This window comes from Trachemys scripta, chromosome 11 (genome assembly GCF_013100865.1).
Source record: "Trachemys scripta elegans isolate TJP31775 chromosome 11, CAS_Tse_1.0, whole genome shotgun sequence".
Taxonomy (NCBI): Eukaryota; Metazoa; Chordata; order Testudines; family Emydidae; genus Trachemys; species Trachemys scripta.
Window position 1 is genome coordinate 54,180,048 of NC_048308.1, and position 26,189 is coordinate 54,206,236.

At 41.8% G+C, this 26,189-nt stretch overlaps 2 protein-coding genes across 3 annotated transcripts in view; one reads left to right on the top strand and one right to left on the bottom strand.

Moving 5' to 3' along the window:
- Nucleotides 1–683: 683 nt before the first annotated feature.
- On the bottom strand, nt 684–20,290 carry HSPD1 (heat shock protein family D (Hsp60) member 1). Its single transcript, XM_034785799.1, has 12 exons — nt 20,132–20,290; nt 18,479–18,654; nt 15,319–15,571; nt 14,434–14,516; nt 13,160–13,255; nt 11,942–12,035; nt 9,383–9,551; nt 8,819–8,918; nt 4,921–5,166; nt 2,291–2,465; nt 1,385–1,563; nt 684–1,270 (listed from the first exon to the last, which is right to left on the bottom strand). The coding sequence occupies exons 2-12, from the start codon at nt 18,650–18,652 to the stop codon at nt 1,127–1,129; spliced, it is 1,713 nt and encodes a 570-aa protein (XP_034641690.1). The 5' UTR covers nt 18,653–18,654; nt 20,132–20,290; the 3' UTR covers nt 684–1,126.
- Nucleotides 20,291–20,516: 226 nt separating this feature from the next.
- LOC117884882 (MOB-like protein phocein) overlaps nt 20,517–26,189 on the top strand; it is a 33,623-nt gene continuing 27,950 nt past the window's right edge. The window contains exons 1-3 of one of the 2 annotated variants that reach the window (XM_034785802.1): nt 20,555–20,830; nt 23,830–23,994; nt 25,818–25,907. In XM_034785802.1, the coding sequence (XP_034641693.1) occupies nt 20,828–20,830; nt 23,830–23,994; nt 25,818–25,907 (258 nt within the window). In that variant the 5' untranslated portion in view covers nt 20,555–20,827. Of the gene's footprint in view, nt 20,831–23,829; nt 23,995–25,817; nt 25,908–26,189 lie in introns of both variants that reach the window. The other variant, XM_034785803.1, reaches the window with a different exon arrangement.

Below are 26,189 nucleotides of genomic sequence, written 5' to 3' on the forward strand. Positions count from 1 at the left end.
TCCTCTGCAAACTTTAAACTGAAGGAAAACTCTCACTTTCCCTGGAGGACATCATGAGTTACAACATTCTTCAGGCAGCTGCAGCAGTCTAATTCTTTAACTTCAGGTGTTTAAACATATTGGGTTGTGTATATTTTTACCAGTGACAAATCTCCTCCTCTCTATGTTCCAGTAGATGTCTGGTGATATGAAACTGTTAGTCTTCAATCACAGGGGTACTAATTTACTTTTTACAAGACCTGCTAATTCTTCTGTAGACATACAAGATTCCTTTTCTTAAAATAATCTCAGGCAATTTATCCTTTCATACCCTCACAAAACAAATGTTCCCAACACTGCTGGTGAAAGGATCCAATACATGAAATAGAATTAGTACTCAAGAGGAAGAGTGACAAGTCCCAGTCCATAGCTTACTATTTCAACTGCATTAAATTTAAGATTAATTTTTCTTAAGAACTGTCAGTGGACTTGGATATGTTTCTCACCAGAATTTTATAACATCAAAACTACCCATGGTCTATATTCACACTCAATTGAGGGGAGGATCGTTTCTTAAACAAATACTCCATCCCTTCCCAGCACTAAAGCTCAGATTTCTAGCAGAGTTTAAATGTGATCCCTGTATCATTAGGTTTGATTTTTGTTAAAGGTTTGTAGACAGGTGAATAAGGTAATACATTTCATAACTTTGAACAATCTTTTATTATAGAGGTTGTCACATAATTGTATATTTGTCTTTGTACAATTTTTTTTTAGTCTTGCATACAATGGTTTCATCTGAACTTTTCCTAGTATTGGCAAGCACCAATAAATTCTGATTAAACAGAATTTCAAGTGCCTTAATTGATTAAATTTAAAGCAGAACATTGGCATGTGGATCTTGCACCCAGTAGCAGGAATGTACAAATGTCTTTATTGAAAAATACAAAATAAATTATCTGTAGGCATGGACAGTGACTAAACAATTACATCGGTTAAATTAAATCCAGTAACTAATAGTTACAGTGATTCTTTTAAACACCAGCCTCACTTAAGTCACTATCCACCCCTGGCACTGACTTCTGAAGTTTTTAACAAACTGTCAGTCTCAACCATCACAGTTCATGATGTTTCAGTATTCCAGGAATTAGAACATACCACCTCCCATTCCTCCACCCATTCCGCCTACGGGCACTTCCTTTTCCTCTTTAGGAATTTCAGTAACTACAGCTTCTGCTGTGGATAAGAGGGAAGCAACACCTGCAGCATCCATCAAGGCAGTTCTTACAACCTAAGAGAATGGAAACAAAATGTAGTTCAATACTAGTTCTTCCCCTCTTACCCCCCCCCCCCAACATTAAAATAAGGTACAACCTTAAAGTTCTTCGAAAAAAATTTACATTACCTTTGTAGGGTCAATGATTCCTTTCTCTACCATATTTACAAAGTCTCCAAGCATTGCATCATACCCAATCTCAGCTGGACTTTGCATGATTTTTTCAACTATCAATGATCCTTCAACACCTGCATTCTTAGCAATAGTCATTGCTGGAATTTTCAGTGTTCTCCTAATGATTTCTATGCCTGTAAAAAGTATTTAGTGTTCTAAATACAGTACATTCTCTATGCATTCTATTGCAAGTCAAATATTCCAACTTATTGATGTGCTAATTAGTTACAAGGAGAGCAAACAAAATTTTCTGCCTCCTGCAGGAAAGTGTTAGATAATGACCTACTGCTGGGCACCATTACAAGTGAGGCCATTACTAGTACAAGGCTCAAGCACCAGTTTAAATTACCATTATCACTCTTGAAAATAAAGCTATGATCTTATCTAACCAAAGACAAACACTCCCCCCTCAAAACAGGGGTAGGAAAACTTGATACAGTATGATCCGCTCTGAGTTAAAGAATCTTTAGAAGCCACTGTCAAATTAGATTTCCCAAATTAAGTGAAATGTTCTCAATCTTTACTTATAACTGCAGTATAAGAGAGACCCATTTTGTTTAACTGTTTAGAAAAGTAATAGGTTAGTTATCTCTCGCATTAAATACCACAGTCTTAAAATAGCTGTTTTCCTGCTTTTTCTAAATTAGACCACGAGGAAAGAGGCTTCCCATTTTTAATGTAAAACAGATTATCAGGAGGAGTGTCAAAGGTTGCTTGTTAGCCAGACCAAATAACCATAAAGGATTCATTGAAATGAACTGTATTCTAATCTACAGTGTGCATCTGTTTTTGAAGGTAAGTAGTATCACAAGGAAAATGTTAATCTTCAAATTAAAATCCATTCTCAAGTAGTTTGCTTACCAATTTTTTGATCTTCATTGACTGGCGTTAAAACATCTAGTGCTGGGATGCATCTAAGCAATGCACAACCACCTCCTAGAACTATACCTTCCTCTACGGCAGCACGAGTAGCATTCAGTGCATCAGTAACTCTGTCTTTCTTTTCATTCACCTCAATGTCGCTTGTGCCACCAACCTAGAATAAACAAACCACATGTCTTGTCAGTTGCGTAAAGTCCCCATACATTCTCAAAGGCAAGAAAGTGCTGCAGACTCCAGAAGCACTGCAGGCCAGTTAAACATCAGTAACAAACTGACTTTTCCATTTGAGTGCCAAAAAGCAACAATGTTTTGACCAATTTCTGCATGTACTTCAGTTGTAGAGAGCCTTTTGCAATTAAGATGCTTTACATTTCTAAAGGTGTAAACGTATCACTTCATCCATCCCTGAAAAGCAAAAATATGTATTCCTGCTGTAAAAATGGATCAGAGTTGAAGTGACAGGAAATAAGATGTGTAGAAGATCTGTGTAAGCTCAAAAGTTTGTCTTTCTCCAACAGAAGTTGGTACAATAAATATTATCTTACCCACCTTGTCTCAGGAAATTAAACCTGTAGATAGTGGTTAACAGCCCTATTCACGTACACAGCATCTTTTGGATTTCTAATGGCCACAAAGAATTAAGACCTCCATTTTTGTCTAAGAGCACCCGCAGCTGGCTAGGTGCCTTAGGGCTGGTCTACACTTAGTCCGGACTTCGGACTAAGGTACGCAAATTCAGCTACGTTAATAACGTAGCTGAATTCGAAGTACCTTAGTCCGGACTTACCGCGGTCCAGACGCGGCCGGAAGTCTCCCCCCGTCGACGCCGCATACTCCTCTCGGCGAGCTGGAGTACCGGCGTCGATTGTGAGCACTTCCGGGATCGATCCCAGAACATCGATGGCGTGCCTCCGGACCAGCCGGTAAGTGTAGACTAGGCCTTAGCTACTGGGCAATTTCTACTTACCAATTTAGCACCACTACATAACAGTTTAGCTTTTCCACAGCTTCCAAACTTTAGTGAGCCAAACTGCCTCTCCTGAACTAAGGCCCTATGTGACCAAGTAGGCCCCACTCTTGCACCTAGGGAAGCATTAAGGGATTACATAAATGTTAAATTGCAAATTGTCACAGGGTCCTGGCCCCTTAGAGGAAAGATGTCAGCCCCACCTGTGCTGCAATTAATTAGCTGCTTCCCAGCCCAAAGGGGTGGGATTAAAGAGGTGATAGGTTAATGCACACATGGGCCTTATAAGAAGGCTGAGAGAGATCACGCACTGGTTGGAACTACAGGGAAAATGCAGGCTCCTGCAGAAAGCCTTGAGCCCAGGTCTGCAGGAGACTAGGTACTCCAGGGGAGCCAGCCTGCTCTAGTGGATCAGGAAAGGATGGAAGGAACAGAGTCCAGTAGGGACCCAGAATGGTACTCCAGGGGAACCAGATGAGGCAGAGTATTCTATTCCTTAGTCAGAAAAAGACTCAAAAAGTAGCCCAGAAAAATGGGAACAGGGTGGTGTGAAAACACCCAAAGAGTAGAAGATCCTTTTTGGTTTTTGGGGACTTTGTAGTTGGACTTTTGCTACCACAGATGGGGTGAAATTTGTAACTTGGCTGGAGGGATAAGCCACATCCCCAGCACAGACCAGTGTGTGGAGAGCCAGGAGTATTAGCAGTGCAATGCTCAGCCAGCAGGGGTTGCTATAGGGCACAGTTGCTCCATGACAGGCCTTAAGAAAAATACCAATGATATAACCTTACACCCTTCACTATAATTGTTTCTAATAGAGGTTTTTCTCCTGAGGGGGAAAAAAAGGCACGTAAACTAATGTAATGTCTAACAGGAATGTCACCCTATTTTAAGCAATCCTGACAAGAAAGAAGAAGAGGGAAAAAAAAAAAAAAAAAAAAGCGTAGCCGAGGTCCAATTTACCAGGTTTGATTAACGTGGTGGGTTTTTTCTGGCACTTTAGAAGTGGAAATTAAATGCTTAGCAGAGATGTCATCTTTAAAGAGTCAAAGTGATTTAGTGAAAAGTAAAATTTTGTTGGTTGTCCATTTGGTATAGCATAGTTTTAGTCCAGGGATTCTCGAACATTTTTGATCAGAGCCCCCCCCCCCCCCTCTGTCTGTAGTAGTTTAATGCCCCCACCCCAATAAATATCCTGCCGCTCAGCTCGGAAGGCAGAGTGGGGAGCAGCTACTGGCTAGCCCCCCAGCTCTAAAGGCAGCACTGCACCAGCAGTACAGAAGATGGAAATGTGAAAAGTGATATTAATTAATTACATTAATATCACTTTTCCCAGCAGACTTAGCATCCTATTGCCACCCTTACTTCTGCGCTGCTGCTGCCATCCCAAGGCTGGACAGCCGGAGCCCTGCCATCTCCAAGTGAGGGGAGGAGAGCCTGAATGGTGGGGCTCCAGCTGTCCCCTTTATGCCCACCTCCCAGGTGTGCATGGCCCCTTCTACAGAAGCTCCAGCCACCTAGAACTGACAGACAGAGCTCCCTTAACTCCCCAACCCCATATCGCACCTCCCTTGGGAGGCCTGCCCCATAGTTGGAGAACTGCTTTTTTAATCTAAAAAGGAAGAAGTTTAAAGTTCCTCACCTTTAGTACTGCTACTCCATCAGAGAGTTTGGCCAGTCGTTCATTTAGTTTCTCCTTCTCATAGTCACTTGTAGTAACTTCTAATTGTTCAATGATTTCTTGGATACGCCTTTCAATTTGAGCCTTTTCACCCTTCCCTTTCAGAAGCATGCTATCGTCTTTTGTCACGATGACCTCACCAACTTTACCAAAGTCATGAGGCTGAATGTCTTCTAGATTGAGACCCAAACCCTCTTCTCCAAATACCTGAAATAGATCATATGAAAGCTTGGATTCTAAGGCCTTATCTACATGAGACATTTCCCTGCACAACTATAGTAGAACTATTCTGCTTTAACTCCCTGATATGGACACTATTCTGGCAAAATGTGATTTATTCTGGAATAGGTTACTTAGCTTCTGAAGCAGAGTAATTCTGGAATAGGTGATTTTATTTATAAGAACATAAGTGATCTCTCTCCTTCCATCCATCTCCACCCTCTGACAGACAGAGGCTTGGGACACCATTCCTTACCCATCCTGGCTAGTGGCCATTAATGGACTTACCCGCCATTAATTTATCTAGTTCTCTTTTAAACCCTGTTATAGTCCTAGCCTTCACAACCTCCTAAGGCAAGGAGTTCCACAAGTTGACTGTGCGCTGTGTGAAGAACTTCCTTTTATTTGTTTTAAACCTGCTGCCCATCAATTTCATTTGATGACCCCTAGTTCTTACATTAAGGGAACAAGTAAATAACTTTTCCTTATTCACTTTCTCTACACCACTCATGATTTTATATACACCTCTGTCATATTCGCCCCTTAGTCTCCTTTTTTCCAAGCTGAAAAGTCCTAGCCTCTTTAATCTCTCCTCATATGGGACCCATTCCAAACCCCTAATAATTTTAGTTGCCCGTCTTTGAAACTTTTCAAATGCCAGTATATCTTTTTTGAGACGAGGAGACCACATCTGTACATAGTAGTCAAAATGTGGGCGTACCATGGATTTATAAGGGCAATTCTCTGTCTTATTCTCTATCCCTTTTTTAAAAATTCCCAACATCCTGTTTGCTTTTTTGACTGCCACTGCACGGACATCTTCAGAGAACTATCCATGATGACTCCAAGATTTCTTTCCTGATTAGTTGTAGCTAAATTAGCCCCATTGTATAGTTGGGGTTATTTTTTCCAGTGTGCATTACTTGACATTTATCCACATTAAATTTAATTTGCCATTTGGTTGCCCAATCACTAAGTTCTTCACAGTCTGCTTTGGTCTTAACTATCTTGAGCAGTTTAGTATCATCTGCAAACTTTGCCACCTCACTGTTTACCCCTTTCTCCAGATCATTTATGAATAAGTTGAATAGGATTGGTCCTAGGACTGACCTTTGGGGAAACACCACTAGTTACCCTTCTCCATTCTGAAAATTTACCATTTATTCTACCCTTTGTTCCCTGTCTTTTAACCAGTTCTCAAACCATGAAAGAATCTTCCCTCTTATCCCATGACAACTTTAATTTACGTAAGAGCCTTTGATGAGGGATCTTGTCAAAGGCTTTCTGGAAATCTAAGTATACTATGTCCACTGGATCCCCTTGTCCACATGTTTGTTGACCCCTTCAAAGAACTCCAATGGATTAGTATGACATGATTTCCCTTTACAGAAACTATGTTGACTTTTGCCCAACAATTTATGTTCTTCTATGTGTCTGACAATTTTATTCCTTACGATTGTTTCAACTAATTTGCCCGGTATTGACGTTAGACTTACCGGTCTGTAATTGCCAGGATCACCTCTAGAGCCCTTTTTAAATATTGGCATTACATTAGCTATCTTCCAGTCACTGGGTACAGAAGCCAATTTAAAGGACAGGTTACAAACCATAGTTAATAGTTTCACAATTTCACATTTGAGTTCTTTCAGAACTCTTGGGTGAATGCCATCTGGTCCCGGTGACTTGTTATTGTTAAATTTATTAATTAATCCCAAAACCTCCTCTAGTGACACTTCAATCTGTGACAATTCCTCAGGATGTGTCACCTACAAAGGACGGCTCAGGTTTGGGAATCTCCTTAACACCCTCAACCGTGAAGACTCAAGCAAAGAATTAATTTAGTTTCTCCGCAATGACTATCGTCTTTAAGTGCTCCTTTTGTATCTCGATCATCCAGGGGCCCCACTGGTTGTTTAGCAGGCTTCCTGCTTCGGATGTACTTAAACATTTTATTACCTTTTGAGTTTTTGGCTAGCTGTTCTTCAAACTCCTTTTTGGCTTTTCTTATTACATTTTTACACTTAATTTGGCAGTGTTTATGCTCCTTTCTATTTACCTCACTAGGATTGGACTTACACTTTTAAAAAGATGCCTTTTTATCTCTCACTGCTTCTTTTACATGGTTAAGCCATGGTGGCTCTTTTTTAGTTCTTTTACTGTGTTTTTTTAATTTGGGGTATACATTTAAGTTGGGCCTCTATTATGGTGTCTTTGAAAAGTGTCCATGGAGCTTGTAGGGATTTCACTCTAGTCACTGTCTTGTTTAATTTAGTTAAATTTTTAGTTAACCTTCATTTTTGCATAGTTCCCCTCTCTGAAATTAAATGCCACAGTGTTGGTCTGTGAGGTGTTCTTCCCACCACAGGAATGTTAAATGTTGTTATATTATGGTCACTATTTCTAAGCGGTCCTGTTATAGTTACCTCTTGGACCAGATCCTGCGCTCTACTCAGGACTAAATTGAGAACTGCCTCTCCCCTTGTGGGTTCCTGTACCAGCTGCTCCAAGAAGCAGTCATTTAAAGTATCGAGAAATTCTGTCTCTGCATTTCGTCCTGAGGTGACATGTACCCAGTCAATATGGGGAGAATTGAAATCCCCCACTATTACTGAGTTATTTATTTTGATAGCATTTCATCGTCACTATCACTGTCCTGGTCAGGTAGTTGATAATAGATCCCTACTGTTATATTCTTATTAGAGCATGGAATTACTATCCATAGAGATTTTATGGAACATGTGGATTCATTTAAGATTTTTACTTCATTTGATTCTACATTTTCTTGTATACAAAAAAAATAAAGATGGCTTTTTAATACTATAGTTGCCCCTACCATAGATTTTAAAAAATAAAATTAAACTGCCCAACAGAACGTTCCACGCTCCTTCAGACCAAACTCTAAAAGATTTACATCTGCACTGAACATTGAGAAGTCATGACATGTTCACTAACATTAATTTTGGTCAAGCTTTCGTTCAGTTTTATAAGAGGTAAAAACTTCCAGAACAACTCTGACAAGTTTCCTGGGCACCACCTAGCTACTACCCTGAAGATTACTGGGGAGGGTCTATATCTGATGTTAAAAGGTAGTCATTGAAAAAGCTATTTAATGATCACAAGCAGATAAAGTTGCATTGCACTACCGCTCTCAAAACTTACTCATACATAAACATTAACATTTTAAATTAAAAAGTGCATAAATTAGACATTTCAAGGTGCCAATCTGACTGCCCTGCATATTAAAGCTTTTTACAGTAGTTCCAGAACAGGCAAAAAACCAGCCACAGTGCAGGTTCTCCTACAGCTCCCTGTCACATCAAGCATCTCTTAAGGAGTGATGACCTATGGACAAGAACAGTTCCATGCCCATCCAATACACTGAATAGACTTAAAAATAACTGCAGATGTGAAGGGGACACCTAATAACCAGCCAGAACAACTGGCCACTTACCATGCTATACAATGGCATGATAGTTCACCCTGGACCAAATGTGAATCAGTGACCTGGAAAGTGTTGTACCCTGATACCAAATACTTATCCTCTGGAGCATTTTGGAGGAAGTTAAAATCAAATGGGTGCTTGGCCACAAAGTTAATAAGTGTGTACATATTTACATACACATGCATATAATTTACTTACAGCACCACCAGTAGCAATTGCCATGTCCTTAAGCTGGTTCTTTCTATTGTCACCAAAACCCGGTGCTTTTACAGCAACAACCTGAAGACCAACTTTTAATCTGAAAAGAAAAAGTTCAGTGAGAACACTAATTCTTACAAAGTGTTAAATTGTTCACTTGTTACAGTAGCTGAGAGAACAAAAGAATGTTCTAAATGAAGATATTTTAGTGCAAGTGAGAGAAGCAAAGCAAAAATGCCATCTTAATGGATCCCACAAGCCCATCAATTGGTTTTTTCTACTAAACTGATTAGCAATTAAACCACCAAATCACTAGGATTCAGAGTTATCACCCAAATGGGGCTATTCACAGCGGTTACGGTTTGTCTGCACTGCTGAGAGGAGACCTAAATAAGAAGCAATGCAAATTTGTCAAATTCAGACATACAACTGGGTCTACTGCTCTACAGAGTAAACTGTGCGGGAACATCTGCTGTTTTTAAAGACAAAGTGAACACCACAGTTTTCTGACTCTGAAGTAGACTGACAAGGTTCTATATGGAGGTACACCTATTCAAGCCTTACCTGTTCAGGACGAGAGTACTGAGAGCTTCACCATCAACATCTTCAGCAATAATGACCAAAGGCTTACGGTGAGCATTGGCAATTTCAAGAGCTGGAACTATGGATTGAACGCTGGAAATTTTCTTCTCACTGATTAAGACATAAGCATCCTGGAATTCACATTTTTGTCCTGCAGAGGCAATAAGTATTGTTTGAACTATCTAAGTGTTCTATTTTAGCAAGTATATATGAAGGTACCCTTTACAACCCCCCAGATCTGATCAAATCTGGCTACTACACGCTCCATTTACATTTATATTAGATAGAATGCAGTTAAGACAAATTAAATGAAAGAGTAAAAACTAGTTTCAAGTAACATTTCTACTCCTGATACCAATTTGTGACTTTAGCATTTCTATTTTCTCTGTCATGAAAACTCCTACATAGTCAGAAGTAGTTGAAAACTACTGCACATGATCAAGCCACTTAAGAATTTTAGCACTTTGACTTAAAGCTGTGCCACACCCTCAATTTTTATTTGGTGACTTAACCCTGAACAATATATACAAATAATACTTTTGGGTTATAACAAGCTTTTGCACACATCTAGGTGTATTCTGAGGTAAAGGAATACCCACCAACATCACCCTGCCCCTTTACTTCAATTTGTTAAGTGAAGATGATTTTACCTTTCCCCAGCCCTTACTTAGGAAAGAATGCTCTAGTTTTACAAGGGAATGCAAGAACTAGCCATGCAAATAAACTCTGATGTTTCTCAAAGATCAAATGATACTTCTATTCCATGTAAACATGAGTCTTAAATTTCATTTAAATTTCATTAGCACTCTGGAGAGTCCAACGTGGCATTTTCTTGTAAGCAAGATTTTTTTTTCCTGCTTTGTTTTTTAAACTGCCAATTTTGAAAAGTCAATTTAGGATCAGAAAGTTAAGCTATGTTTTCTGGCTCACACCCATTATTCATAGATTCTAGGACTGGAAGGACCTCAAGAGGTCATTGAGTCCAGTCCCTCCCCTGCCCTCATGGCAGGAACAAATATAGTCTAGACCATCCCTGATAGACATTTATCTAACCTACTCTTAAATATCTCCAGAGATGGAGATTCCACAACCTCCCTAGGCAATTTATTCCAGTGTTAAACCACCCCGGCAGTTAAAACTGCTATTGTGTCCCCTCTCATTCTTCTCTTTTCCAAACTAAACAAACCCAATTCTTTCAGCCTTCCTTCATAGGTCATGTTCTCAAGACCTTTAATCATGCTTGTTGCTCTTCTCTGGACCCTCTCCAATTTCTCCACATCTTTCTTGAAATGCAGTGCCCAGAACTGGACAAAATACTCCAGTTGAAGCCTAACCAGCGCAGAGTAGAGCGGAAGAATGACTTCTCGTGTCTTGCTCACAACACACCTGTTAATGCATCCCAGAATCATGTTTGCTTTTTTTTTTTGCAACAGCGTAACACTGTTGACTCATATTTAGCTTGTGGTCCACTATAACCCCTAGATCCCTTTCTGCCATACTCCTTCCTAAACAGTCTCCTCCCATTCTGTATGTGTCAAACTGATTGTTCCTTCCTAAGTGGAGTACTTTGCATTTGTCTTTGTTAAACTTCATCCTGTTTACCTCAGCCCATTTCTCCAATTTGTCCAGATCATTTTGAATTATGACCCTATCCTCCAAAGCAGTTGCAATCCCTCCCAGTTTGGTATCATCTGCAAACTTAATAAGCGTACTTTCTATGCCAATATCTAAGTTGTTGATGAAGATATTGAACACAGCCAGTCCCAAAACAGACCCCTGCAGAACCCCACTTGTTATAACTTTCCAGCAGGATTGGGAACCATTAACAACAACTTTCTGAGTACAGTTATCCAGCCAGTTATGCACCCACCTTATAGTAGCCCCATCTAAGTTGTATTTGCCTAGTTTATTGATAATATCATGCGAGACCGTATCAAATGCATTACTAAAGTCTAGGTATACCACATCCACTGCTTCTCCCTTATCCACAAGACTCAGTTATTCTATCAAAGAAAGCTATCAGATTGGTTTGACATGATTTGTTCTTTACAAATCCAAGCTGGCTATTCCCTATCACCTTACCACCTTCCAAGTGTTTGCAGATGATTTCCTTAATTACTTGCTCCATTATCTTCCCTGGCACGGAAGTTAAACTAACTGGTCTGTAGTTTCCTGGGTTGTTTTTATTTCCCTTTTTATAGATGGGCACTATATTTGCCCTTTTCCAGTCTTCTGGAATCTCTCCTCCCATGATTTTCCAAACATAATAGCTAGAGGCTTAGATACCGCCTCTATTAGTTCCTTGAGTATTACAGAGCCAATACAGCCAGCAAAAGGTAAACATTTGTTTTAGTCAAAAAAGCAAGCAGCTAACTGAATATAAATAGGGAAACATCTTTGGGTTCAGAAAAGTTATGGATAAATGTTGATAAGTTACCCAAAATTCACTTTACTTACATTGTAAGCTCTCTAGGAAGACCTTCTTTTTGTTCATATAAGTTATAGCACAAGGCACTTTGATGGCAACTTTTGCAAACTCACCTTTGGCTGTATTAATGAAATATGGTGAGATGTAGCCTCGGTCAAACTTCATACCTTCAATTATTTCCAACTCATCATTCAGGGTTTTTCCATCCTGTTTAAATATGATAATTTACATTTAATCTATAGTTTAGGTAGTAAATAGATTGCTTCTATGCACATTTTTAATATGTCAATCACCATGTAATTCAAGTCTCTCTGCGCTACCTTCACTGTGGTTGTATTCTTTAGCCCTCTCCCCCCGTTTATGGGGGAAAAGAACAATGAGGGAGAGAAAGAGGGGTTAATCTAAAAGAGATATTGTCTCTAAGGGGGAAGTATCGGTGCACATAAGTTGTGTTCTGTAAAACACATCCTTACCTCCTGCGGTGGAAACAATGTCTCACAAGAATTATATCAGAAACATCAAGGAAGTTCACCTCTACTTTTATAGCTAAATTCATCCTGTATTAGTCTTTTAACAGAAATTATCTTGACCACTTAGCAATATTTATTGTTCTAGATAACTTAAACAGTGAAAGGAAAAGGGGAGAGGGGAAAAAGGCTTGCGAACCAGTGATTGTTGGCCAGTATAGTCAGTCTTACCTCAATTTATTGCAGTTAAGAAACTGCCACATTCTCCCAATTATCTTTAAGTATTATGCACCATAAAAATACTGGTATGTCTCATATCCAGGCTACTGAGAATCATTCAGCATGTCACATTAGTTTAGACATATGTATCTGCTCTGCAGTCCAACTCATCACTGATTCAGTTTCCATTCACTGTATTCCATATGTTCCTGTATTTACTGTGCTGATGTTACAACCACTGCATAATTTTGGTCTGTAAGTCATCTGACTATAAAGAGCAAGCAGCAGTCCTCCTAAAAAAAAGTTATGTTCTCGAGTTTCTTTTCACTATTCCCTGGTTATGAGGCAAAACTATGATAGCGAGCCCAACAGCTTGTTAACACTATGTACTCCTAATCCAACTCCAATTTAGTGGAGTTCTGTAGTGAGGGCAGAGTACATGCAGCGATGCCATACAAAGCAAGAACCAACAACATATAGCAGGTCTGGATTTCAGATTAAAGTGGAAGGAGTTTAGTTACAAGTGCAGTGAGTTCACTTTTTACTCTGGTTATCTGTGCTTTCAGCAGATGTTCCTCTAACTTGGCAAGTTTATCTTCAAGAAAATTGCAGGTAACCTTCAACAAGCATAAGAGTTACTCTTACCTTAACTGTGATAACACCCTTCCGTCCAACTTTTTTCATTGCATCAGAGATTATGTTGCCGATTTCCTGGTCCCCATTTGCTGAGATTGTGGCAACCTTCAATGAGATGTTAGTTATTTTTCCTGTTAGCACTTGATTAATCAACTGTTTACAGAAATTAAGTTTAGGGACTTTTTAAGGGAGCAATAAGACTAAAGAGTTACAGGTCAGAGAACAAGAGGATGCAAATCATGACATGATAATTTCAGCATTAACATTGCCATGTGATTAGATATGTAATACTAGATATGTGAAAAGCTACAGCCTTTTCAGGAAAAGTCTCTTCCATTTTTCATTAGCAAAAAATTAGAGTTGGTATGGGACCTAAAGTCTTCATCTCATGTTAAACTTCTGAGAAGTCTAGAAATGTAACCATTATTCTAACATTTATGTTTCTTCCATAGATAGCCAGTGAACAATTACAAATGAGTTTAATATATAGCTGTTTCTTTCCTCAACATATATTCACTTGTGAATCAAGATAGCAATAGTCACTTGGCATTTTGTCCCATGAAGACAGAACCTACTTGGGAAGCTAATGAGTCAGCTGAAGATCAAAGCTGGTTTAAACAAAAGGCTGGTTATCAGGTCCAGCCCTCCTGTGCCTCATTAACAGCCTCTGAATGGGGCCTGAGAGTAGGCAGCTGGTCTCTATAGAGCAGTGGTCCATAAGCTTTTCAGGGTCATGCCTCCCGTACTCCTAGCTACCCCCCTCCAAGCCATGACTCTGGGGTAAGGGTGGGGAAATGCAGACCAGGGTAAGGAGGCCGCAGCTGGGGATGGGTCTGGGACCAGGAGCGGAGCCCCAGCCTGGGGCTGAGGGCAAGGCTGGGTCCAGGTGCAGCTGTGGCTGTAGGCAAGCTGGGAGTGGAACGGGGCTGGGTGGTGCTCCCTCCTGGGGGATGCCTGGGACCCACCATGCCCCCCTCTTCCCCAGGACCTCTGCTACAGAATCAGAGGAAAACAGAAAGCAGCTAGAGAAAGCTGAGGCAGAGTACTAGAGACTCATGCAGGCTACAGAGACCTAAAGATAAAATGTTGCATTTTCAATGTGAGTTGCAGTAAGAGTCTGATCAACACAATAGCAAGTTGATGCCATATACCCAAAATGTAATTTAGCTGAATCCATTACAGTTATTTTTTTACTCTCTATAGCACATCTTCGCTTGTTGGATGAAATTTTTATTTATGACAGTTACAGAAAACTAGTAAACCAAGAAGGAACAAAGTCTCACCTGGGCAATTTCTTCTGGAGTTGTAACAGGTTTGGATTGTTTCTTTAGTTCAGCAATGACAGCATCTACTGCTAGCATCACACCTTGATAGAAGAATATGATAGTTATGGTTACTTATAGGAATTCTATTTACATGGTGCAGAACAGTCAAGTCTCATGACAAGCTTCTAAATTCCTCAAAATTGTAATGCAAATTAAACAACGCAAGAGCAGCAACACATCCCCCCCCCCCCCCCATTTGCGTACAAAGTAGAGTACTTATTTTGCTGTCTAGGCCATGCACTTTCAAGGACAAAGGACAGCCTGTCCCAATCTTACAAACACAAGACACATTGACAGATCTACAATTTTTTTTTTAAACACTTATCAATTTTAAATTGCAAGTACATACAGAATATTCAGTGAGGGGAGGAAGGAAAGCAGAGATAGCTATGACAACTTGGTAAAGAAGTTAAACAGAATTTAAAATAAATACTCTAGGCACATAATACTAAGCACTGTATAAACATTTCTGTTTTAGAACTTCCATAAGATAAGGCTATCAGAAGACAGACTTTAGTGAGATCTGTTGTGATGAATGACAAGTAAATATGATCCAATGATGAGGGGAAAAAAAAAAACAAAAAAAACAAAAACTCTATACCACAGGTTATATAAAATTTATGTATCTAAAAGAATAAGGCCTGACCATATTAGTTCACCCACTTGCCAGCAAAGTTAGACTCCTTTCTATGTTTTGCCCCTTCCCAAAAGGGTCATGTGGCCTTTTCCTATCTCAAAACACCAGTCAAATTTGCCATGGTTGAAGCAGAGAGAAGAAACCAAAGAGACAAATATTAGAGAACACCTTAAGTGCACCAGTGACAAAGATTGTTAAATTCTTACCTCTCCTGATTTCCACAGGATTAGCTCCTTTGCTGATTTTCTCAAAGCCCTCCCTGGCAATGGAACGCGCCAGTACTGTTGCAGTAGTAGTTCCATCTCCTGCCTCTTCATTTGTGTTGTTGGCAACATCTTGAACTAACTTGGCTCCAATGTTTTTGTATTTGTCTTTCAAGTCAATTGCCTTGGCTACTGTCACACCATCTTTTGTTACCTTGGGACTTCCCCAGCTTTGTTCAATAATCACTGTTCTACCCTAAAATCATCCAACATACATAAGTGGTATATAATTAAAATGATACCAAGCAGCACAGACAAAAGGTATTACTACAGAATTACCACTTGGCACATCTACACAACATAAAATGTCTACACTGCAATAAAACACGCATGAATGGTCCATGGGCTTCTGAAGCCCTAGCACTAGGCCCCCATAAGGGGGGGGGGGGGTAGATCCCAGAACCAAGGCTCCAACCCAAGCCCAGACATCTACACTGCAATTTTATAACCCTGAAGCCCAAACAAAGCCAGCTGACATGGACCAGCTGCAGTTGTTTTATTGCAGTGTAAACATACCCTCAGACAGCCACTTTCCACCAAGACACACACTTAATATATACTTATTTTTATGAAGAGGAAAGTTTGTGCTCCTACTTTCCAATGTCAGAATGACATTTCTGGCTCTAAATAGAAGAACCTTTATAAATCAGTGAAAGCATAAGGTACCATTTTAAAAGGAGAGCATCCAACTTCCACAAACAAGGTATGTTATGAATAAATGGAACACAATGTAGTTCAATCCTTCTTGTCCCTGTAAAGTCAACAGGAGCAATAAGGTAGCAAACACATATTCATCATCAAATAAGACACATATGGGTAAGCCTAACTATGTCAACAGGAGGGCTTCTTCCATTGACACAGCTACCGCCTCTTGCAGAGGTGGATTAACTAGGTCATCTTCCATTGGCATAGTAGCATCTTCGCTGAAGTGCTACAGCAGCACAGCTGCACTGGGTGTTGTGGCAGCATTTTAGGTATAGAGCTGACCTCAGTCTCATCACTTTTTCTCAACCCTCACCTTGAGAAACTAGCCTTTCACCTACAGCCACTACACCTCTGCCCTTCAGAAAAGCTGAGAAGGTGCCAACTCCGACTGTTACAAGGTGACTAGCTCCTTTAAGAGTGTGCAGGGGCCAGTGCCCCTGATTGATTAGTTGCCTCCCAAATGGGATTAAGAGAAGCCACCTGAGCCATATAAAGGAGAAAGTCAGAAAAAAGTGGCAGATAACAGCTGTGTGAGGAGGAAAGGACAGATGCAGGGAGAAACAGAAGCAGCAAAGGAAAGTGGATACAGAGAGCTACTGGGAAGAACAAAAGGTAAAGAACATTACTGGTGAGGACTGGCCAATGTTGGTGAACCCCTGCTGAGTTATAAGAAAGCTTGTACAGAGGCCCCTAGGAACAAAGGGAAAAACCAGCCTGGTTAGGGGTAGCTAAACATGAAACAATAGAATTGATGTAGGTCAGGAGAATGGCTCTCAAGAGTATGGGTAGGACCCAGTTAGGGAGGCCTGGGTGAGTGGAACACTGCTAGGGAGCTCTCTTGGGAGAGGCTTGACTTGGGGCTACCAGCGAAGTCAGTTAGAAGCAAATCTGGGAGCTCTCAAGTGGATGGCATGGAGATGAGAGCTCTGGAACATGGGAGATGATGTCCCAGAAACGGATAGAGGAAAAAAAAGCTCAGAACCTCCTGTACTTTAGGATTTTGGAAAGAATGATTGTATCATGAGGGTTCTGCAGATTATTGAACACGTACAAGAATAAACTATGACTACAGACAGGCCTCTGAATTGAACATTGAAAGAGACAGTATTTCTTTAATGGCTAGACCAAGAGAAAACAGACAGGCACACACATCATGATGTAGTTTGTGGCTTGGGGGTCACCTTGTCATAGTGATGAAGAAATAAATGGACAGACCAACTAATTTCTCATAAGCTAGGCAGCCATTAACAGTGAAAAATAAGTGCTTTGAGCCACCCAGTCTCACACACTGTCGGTTATGTAATTTATATCATGGTTTTTAAAAATAAAATAGAATCTGCTCCCCACTTGAAAGTTTCTCTTAAGCTGATAGATATCTAATTTGTATTTTTGGTTTAAAAAGAAAACTTGAGGAGTGTAGAGTGATTGGACACTTACCTTTTGGAGACAAACTTGATTACATGCAAATATTCTATAGTAGTATATATAGCCTTAATCCTGCAAACACCTAATGTGTATAATTATATTCATGGGAGTAGTCCAACTTCATTCAATGGGATTACTCACTGGGATAAACATTTGGAAAATTGGGCCCTAAAGGTGCGTTCACCCATCATCCACCATTATTATTACACCCTTAGGACTTGCTTGCTCTTACTTATTTACCAGGCCAAGCCAAGATGAAACCAATACTGATAGACAAAGTCTGAAATGTATACTCCCTAGAGAAGTGGTTCTCAACCTATTTATATATTGTGTGGATGCAGCCCACAATGGTATACTACCTGCATGGCCCTGAGGGTGTCACATGCATCACAGCTGTGTGCCTATTGGGCTGCAAGTGGTCCGCAGGTTGAGAACCACTGCCCTAGAGGCATGTATGATGTCCATGGTCTTGCTTTAATCACGAGCCCACTCCAAATTATGTCTTGTTCCAACATCATATGATCAAGCAGGACATAACTAGTTACTCTGAAAGCCTAAACTTGTTGCAGGCAGTTAAGCTGCCTCTATTCTTTTTCTCCTCTGTATGTTCACAGACCCCATTAATACTGACCACTGTAAATATATCCTGCTACAAGTAATTTTCTATCCACTGAATGTGATTTCAATTGTTTAGCCAAGATTTAAGTGGCTGTGCGGCGCTGGAAAGACAGATTTAGCAGCAAAGAAGAGATTCAATTCTCTCCAACAAGAGTGTGGCACACTATATATTTACCATTTGTTATGTACACAGTGATTGAATGATTGATAAATTATGCACTGTACCTACTGTAATTTTGAAATGGTCCATTTTATGAATTTTTTGACTTTATGAATTCCTCAATCCCCAATTAGTTTACAAAACAGGGCTGTACTGTAAGTATTCACATTACACAAAAAATAGCTTTTAATATACCTTTGGTCCCATGGTGACAGCTACAGCATCTGCTAGAAGATCTACTCCCTGTAGCATAAGAGCTCTAGCCTCTGCTCCAAATTTAACATCTTTTGCATAGGTCCGTAGTAGGTGTGGGGCCAGTGCTCTGGACACTGGCCTCATCTGACGTAGCACTGTTGATAAACGGAGCATTTCTGAAGAAAAAGGGAAAAAAAAAAAAAAAAGGTAAGATACATTAGTTTTATTGTCAGTCCTTTGAACAACCATATTCCTGTGTTTTGTTCTCAAACTCCCCCAAAGATTTAGAGTAAACAACAAGTTGAAAGTATTTTTGAGTTTTAAATGAAAGTGGTGACTGATCAAATATTTTAGTGTCGTAATTTTTGTAACAGTTACTAGATACTAGAACAAAAGTTCAGGAGTCTGGACCCCTAGATTCTATTCCCAGCTCTTCCAGTGATTCACTATGTGATCCTGGGCAAGTCACAACTTCTGCACCTCAATTTCTTCTTCTCTAAAATGGGAATAAAGTTTGAGCTCATAAGAGCACTGTGAAGTTCACTCTTTGTATGTGAAGAGATTATAGCAACAACAACAACGAGTGTTATGAGCATACTAGTATTATGTATGATAAAGCAGGAAAAGTAGTATATTTTACTGAGACCACTACAGGCTAGAAGAAAGTTTGTCAGAGCTCAGCAGCTTTATCAGCATAAGCATCCTAAAAGTAAAGTTGCTATCTCAAAAACAGACTGTGACAGTGAAAAACGAACACTTCAAGGCTGAGAGCATCTGGTGATAAACTTAAAAAAAAAAAAAATTGCAACAGTATCAAGAGCCTGGCAGAGAAAGTCTGCAGAACCCAGGCCTATCCCCCTTCCACATGGTTCTCTCCATCAGGACATAACAAGGTCAAGAGACACTCGCCCCCTGCTGCTGGATGAGCCAACCTGCACAGGCAGGGGAGCCACCCTCATGGAGGCCCCTTCTCCCAGAGATTATGGGAGAGGCTGTAACTGCAGCCCAGCACTGAACGGCGTGAAACCATCCTGCTAACAGGGCAGTGCCCCCACTGCCAAGGGGTAGCCAATGGCTGGTAATGCTTCCAGTGCAGAAGAGAGGGGGACACAGTACGTAGGAAGCCGTGCACACGCACCCCGCATGTCTCTCACACACAGTCCCACCCCTCCTCCTAGACTGAAGGCGAAGGGGTGTCTCACTCACACACACACTCAAGGGCAGGAGGCGGGAAAAATCTCATACACACAAAGAAGAGCAGGAGAGGGAAATCGCACACACGACCAGGCGTTTCCTTTCTCACCCCTCCAGGGTAGGAGCCGGGGGCCCCCCTTTGTCACACCCCCGCTCCCCCCCGGCAGGAGACTGGGGGAGGGTCTCTCACACGCCCCAGTCCCTGAGACACCGGGCACGTGCGGGAAGCGGCGTGCGCGCTCCGTGGCGGCGGGCAGGGCTGGGGGAAGCCGCGAGGAGCCGTCCCCTGCCTCCTCAGCGCCGATGGCAGCACCGCGCCGGAAGAGGCTGCCCGGTGCCCTGGATGCACATGGCTAGCGGGAGTAGAGGCCCCGGCGCAGCCAAGAGCAGCAGCCCCGAGCCCGCGCCGGGCCCCGCCTCAGCGGGCACAAGCCCCCGAGCCCGCGCCGGGCCGCTCACCTGTGTAAGGCGGGCAAGGCAGTAGTCGGCTCCGCGGTCCGGGTTGGGAGCTGGACGAGCAGTACAGCGCGGTGTGACTGAGTGACGGGAGCCTGGAGGGAACACAGCACTCACGGACTCTGCCCCTCCCCCGCTCAGGCAGCGACCCATGTGGGGTCCTGTGCAGCCGGGCCCCGCAACCAGCATAACAGCATACGTTTGTCCCAGTTGGAGGCGGAGCGCGGCTTTCCGCCAATCGTGCAAGGGCCTAGCCGGGGAGTGGGCGGGGCCTACGGGACTATGCGTCCTATGTGTGAGCTCCGGCTACTCGCGTATGAATCAAACAGGTTTCGGGGCCTCCCAATTCCAGAACCTTCTGGAATGCTCATGCTCGCCACAGGTCAAAGGTGGTATTACGTCACTTCAGGTCGTTGGACCGATGCTGGGTGTAACGAGGACCTCTTGACGCTGGTGTTCGGCTCTGCTGCATAGAGAATCCGGGTCTAGGGCGTAAAACGCCTGCGAGAGTAAAAAATAAACGTGGAAATAACATTTGTCTTCTAGGGACAACGGAACTAGCCCCGCCTTCCGGCGCGCGGCGCTAGAGGGGAGGTGGTGGCGCATGCGCAGTCAGAGTAGCACCCCCCATGTGTATTAGCTGTGGGTGTGCGGCGCTCTGGACTCACTGGACGGCGAGCGGGAGGGACTCGGTGCGCCATGGTGAGTGTCTCCGTTTCCTCGCGCGGTCTGGCCGTGGGCCCTTCGGCCGGACTTGCTGCGCTCGGGCAACTAGCACGGGGCAGGCGGGAGGGAAGCAGGTAGGGGCCGCGCTCGTGTTTCTCTCCAGCACATCGTGTGTGGAGGCGCTGCTCCGAGCGCCCCCGCCATTGCCGCCCCCGGGGCTGTGTGGGGACAGGGCCCCCGGGTCCCCCGCCCCCCCCCCCCCCCCCCCCCCATGGCACCGGGCGGGGACAGGGGCCCCCGGGTCTCCCGCTCTCTTTGCAGTCGGCCTATAGGTACGGACACCCCCAGCAGCCTCGCAGTGAGGCGCACACGGGGGGGGGGGGGGTTAGAGCACGTGGCTACCCCCGGGCAAGGCTGCACTTCATGCCTCGGAGCTACACAGCGACCTGGCCCTCCAGTCTGTTCCTCGGGGGGCCTGCTGAGCCAGCCCTTCCGCCCCCTTTGAGAAGTTAAGCCAGTGATCGCATATAAATTCCACCTGAATAGGAGCGAAGACCGTAGAAAAAGACCATGTTCGTGCTGTGTCTAACTTCTGGCTACCATAAGTAGCCGTGAAATGAAAGTGTTTGCTTTTACCAGGCAGCATGCGTAAGTAATGGAATTTGCTGTCAGGAGCTTCTGAAGTCAACATGTATTTCAAGTTGACCTGTAACTTACCCAGTAACAATCTCTTTTAATTAATATAGTTTAATTAATTAAACTATTTTTTCTCTTTTTGGCCTATCCATGAAAGTGACCTTGCATGGTCACAAGGTCATTTAGATACTGATACACCAATAGAAACGGGGAGAACAAGGATGTCCTTCTGTTCAAATGTTTTTGCTTTGTCACCTATCAGAAACAATGTTGTTGGTTTTCTTCTTTTTTTAAAAAAAAAAAAACTCAATGTGAGAGAGTGAGCTAATATTCTTAGGCATCTGTAATGTGTCTTTAGACAATGTTAAACCCTACAGAGTTTGAGGAAAAAATTCCTTTCATCTTTTTTCTGGCTGTGGCTTTCTTGTATTGTATCAGAGGGGTAAACGTGTTAGTCTGTATCTACAAAACTACGAGGAGTCTGGTGGCACCTTAAAGACCAACAGATTTATCTGGGCATAAGCTTTTGTGGGTAAAAAGGATGGCCTAATTATCACTACAAAAGTTTTTTTTTTCTCCTGCTGATAATAGCCCACCTTAACTGACTACTCTCCTTATAGTTAGTATGGCAACACCCATTTTTCATGTTCTGTGTGTGTGTATGTGTGTGTATATATATATATATATATATTCCTATTGTATTTTCCACTGCATGCATCCGATGAAGTGGGTTTTAGCCCAGAAAAGCTTATGCTCAAATAAATTTGTTAGTCTCTAAGGTGCCACAAGTACTTCTCATTCTTTTTGCTGATACAGACTAACTACCATTCTGAAACCAGACTCCTTGTTGTTTCTTATATTGATCCTTCCTTCATGCTGTCTTTCCTGTCAGAGAAATCACTGATGCAAAAAAAAAAAAAAAAAAAAAACAGGCGTTAGTATAAAAGGCCCTAGATGCTTAAATCTAACTTATTTAAACTAAGTGTTTTCAACATATTGATAGCATTGCCCATATCTTAATAGAAGTGGGGGGATGATCTACAATTAGCTAATACATTTGTGAATAACAGCTCCCTGCTTCCAAGTAGCTTTGCTTCTGTTAGTAGCACTGGTCTATGAAGCAGCAGCCCCTAATGGAGGGACCTAGTCTTGTTCTTTCTCCTTGTTTCCAGCTGCTTCTACAAGTGTCCAGGCTGTGGCGTCCAGACATCTGTAGAAGCAACTGGAAAGGAGCAGGGAGTCAGCACCATGTGACTTGGCAGTTCTTCACAGACCACAGTTTGATTATTTTTTGAACTAAAATGTATTCCCACTCCCTGTGCCTCCGTTTCTTGTGTTGCCTGCTTAGTGAAGTTGCAGGGATCGCAGACTTGTATGTGGCTTCTGCTCTGTGATCTCAAATACTACTGTTACCTGCTGACTCAGTAGTTACGGCTGACATTGACAGCTCTAGGCTGGTAACATTTTTGCCATTGTCTACTGCTAACTTAAGTTCAAAATAATAATTGCAATCCTCAGTACTTTTGTTGGGTTTAGTTTCTCCGCCGGAAGCTGCTTTCCCCCTTCCTGCTTTCTGTTCATTCTCAAAGTGGCAATGTTTGTAATATACTTCAGTCTATCAGATGCTAAGCTTTACAAAAAATTATAAATCTTAACACTTTTGTAAAAATCACTGGACAGTATCTGCAAAACTTTTTGCAGATATTGGCATTCCTTCAAACATTTTTTTGTATACCTTATCTCAAATTTCAAAAGTGGGCAAAATAAGATGAGTGAATTGTCTTTTCTCCCAAATAACTTGGCACAAGATTATACCTTAATTATTGTATGGAATGCTAAACCTGAATATTTCAAAAGCCCTGACCAACGTGACATGCTTAATCTTTGCTTCTCTGTTTTGAAGCTTTCAACTAAAATAACTGTTCCACGGGTGTCTTATATCTTAGCTATGGGTGGCTCTGATTTCAGTCTGTATATGAACTAATTTGATCAGAAGTAATTAATCTTAATAACATATCTTATGCTTTTTTTAGATTTACAGAGGTTTAAACTACATAGGTTTCCCTAAAGCTTTCTCATCTGTTAATGTTTTAAGTTACCTTAGGCAGTTATTTAAAATTCTGTGCATCTTAACTGTTAAACTTGTCTATTGCAACAATAATTTAGATCTGTTTTTGCTTTAATATTAATTTACTTTTGGCCTAATTCAGAGATGCTGAGTACCTGCAATCTTCATTACACCAGTGGGAGTTGCAGGTGCTTAGACTCCAGTCCTTACTTTGCTATTTAAATAGTAAAATCGTGGTTTTTGAGCTTAGGATTGCAACTTTGTTGCAGTCTCAAATGTGAATGGGTCCTTTTTATGTACAGTACAAAAATATCAAATTCTATTTCAACAGGCAGGGAAAGCATTTAGGAAGTTTCTTCCCCTGTTTGACCGTGTTCTGGTTGAAAGATGTGCAGCTGAGACTGTAACCAAAGGAGGCATCATGCTTCCGGAAAAATCTCAAGGAAAAGTGCTACAAGCAACAGTAGTGGCAGTTGGATCAGGATCCAAAGGAAAGGTAAATATGTCCAGATTTTGCACCTTGCTAACTTTTTTGGATAAAAGGGATAGAAGTGGGATGTTATCTGAAAAAAAAAAAATCAAAATAGCTAAAGGATGTCTATCATTACATTTATATTGCATCTGATCAAAACAGTAAATGTAATATTTTGAAGAAGAAGAAATTAAAAAAAACAAGTGTGGCCTGAGCACAAGAAGAGAAGCCAAGAACTCTTGAGTCCTAACCTGGCAGTGGTAGCCTCTGTGACCATGGGGAAATCAACTTAGTGTTCCTGTCTCTTTATCCCTGTCTGTAAAATGGGGAATAATACCTGTTTCACAAATGTTTTGAGAGAGATGGTTATTGAGGGTTGTAAAGAGCTTTGAAGAAAATAAGTTCTTTATGGAAGAGTGTTCCCATTAGGATGGTTTCTCTTGCTCTGGCATGAATTGGTAAATGATGCAGTGCACCCGTGCTGGGAGGCTAAAGGTTTGTTCTAGGATCATCGAATAAATTAAATTGCTGAATAGCCTTGCTGATTAAATTGCTGCAGACACATAACACGTTCCCAAGGTTTAGGAGCAGAACAGAAACCCAGAGCATGACTTATATTAAATACTATCATTGGTACTCTTGTGCTGTGCAAAACATCATCTGTTAATTAACCAAAGTTATTTTAAATATTCTGATTTCTGGTACTTCTGTGTTGGTTTTAGTAAGATTGAGTGTCAGTAGTCTCTTGGCCTATCCAAGGCCGTGATCAAGTGTCCTGATGTTTTTGGTCTTTTGGCCTCGAGATGAAAACCTTGTCTGTGCTTCTGGGACCTTGAAGTAAAAAATATTATATAATTGTAGATTAAAATTCTTCAACTGGAAGGAAGTTGGTCTGTATTTGGTGGTGTCTAGTAAATAAGGCAATTAATCAAAAAATGTAGATGTAGCCTTAAGGCATAGGGAGAAACTATGTATACAAATCTTCTCATTTTTAAGGAGCAGTTATATGAGCATGTTCAGATCAGATTTACTAGTATAAAATAGGATATAGGTGTGCCTGCTGGGGCTCACGGCATGCACCTGCCAGGGCTGAATCTCTGAGACCCCCCCACTGGGCAGAAGCCAAAGGCAATGCATGGGAAGTGCACGTAGGGTCATTCCCTCTCCCTCCCCACCTCTTATGATTTTTGCCTGCTTTTGCTGGCCCTACTCAGTCATAGTGCTGCATGGCCCCGTTCCTGCACAGCAGCTTCTGGAGCCTGCAAGCTGGGAGCTGTGGCTGTGGGGAGAGGCAGTGGAAAACAGCTGGGAGCTGCATGGTGAGTTGCTGCATTTGCAGCTGCCTTTCCCCAGGGAGCTAAAGGAGCATCCCCTCCCAGCAGTTTACTGGTGCCTTTCCATGCAGAGCTAACACCTGGGAGCTGCAGAGAGGGGCCACTGAGCATAATGGGGAGTGTGACTTAAGTTGTTGGGCAGGGGGTGAACCTTTACATTCTGGCCCTGCCTTGACCCCCAAAAGGCTAGACATTTCTGGCAGAAGCCCCTAGCCTCACCACCCCACTGCAAGGCAGTCTGGTAGGTGGAGAATGGGCAGGCCTGGGGGGCTCTGCAAGCCACTCTTTAACTGTAAAAGAGCCGCATGCGGCTCACAAGCTGGTTTGGCCACGCTGGCTCTATATGGTAACTGTGTAACACTCTACTTCTGGGGGGATTTTTTTTGTCTGTATTGTTACAGACATACTTGCTAACAGGTATTTTGAAATAAATTTTCATAAATAAATGTGTATGCTTATGAACAAATGTAGGATGTTTATAGAAACTTACGAGGTTTTTTTTCTCCCCTTTAGAGTGGAGAGATTCAGCCAGTTAGTGTCAAAGTTGGCGAGAAGATTCTGCTACCAGAATATGGCGGTACTAAAGTAGTACTGGAAGACAAGGTTTGTTTGCTGAACTTTATAATTGCAAACTAAATTGGTTTATTAATATTCAGGGTTATTTTAAAATTCTTCTAGCTAATAGGCCATGTGAAAAAATGAATAGTGTTGTTGACCAACTGAATGAGAGAGACAACTGCTAACATTCAAATTGAGGAGCATCAATCTGGCCCTGTGGCTTTTGCACACTACACATCTATGATCCTCTGCTGTGAGAGAAACACTTCTGCCCCTGCCATTTCCCCATAGCTGTAGAGAGAAAGTGGTTCTCTGTACCTGCCACCT

Excerpts from the sequence above, each read along its gene's own strand:
- HSPD1 (XM_034785799.1), bottom strand. The coding sequence starts at position 18,652 with ATGCTCCGTTTATCAACAGTGCTACGTCAGATGAGGCCAGTGTCCAGA. Across the intron at positions 14,517-15,318 it reads TCCTGTGGAAATCAGGAGAG|GTGTGATGCTAGCAGTAGAT; the intron begins GTAAGAATTTAA and ends TCTTCTATCAAG. Across the intron at positions 12,036-13,159 it reads AGGGTGTTATCACAGTTAAG|GATGGAAAAACCCTGAATGA; the intron begins GTAAGAGTAACT and ends ATATTTAAACAG.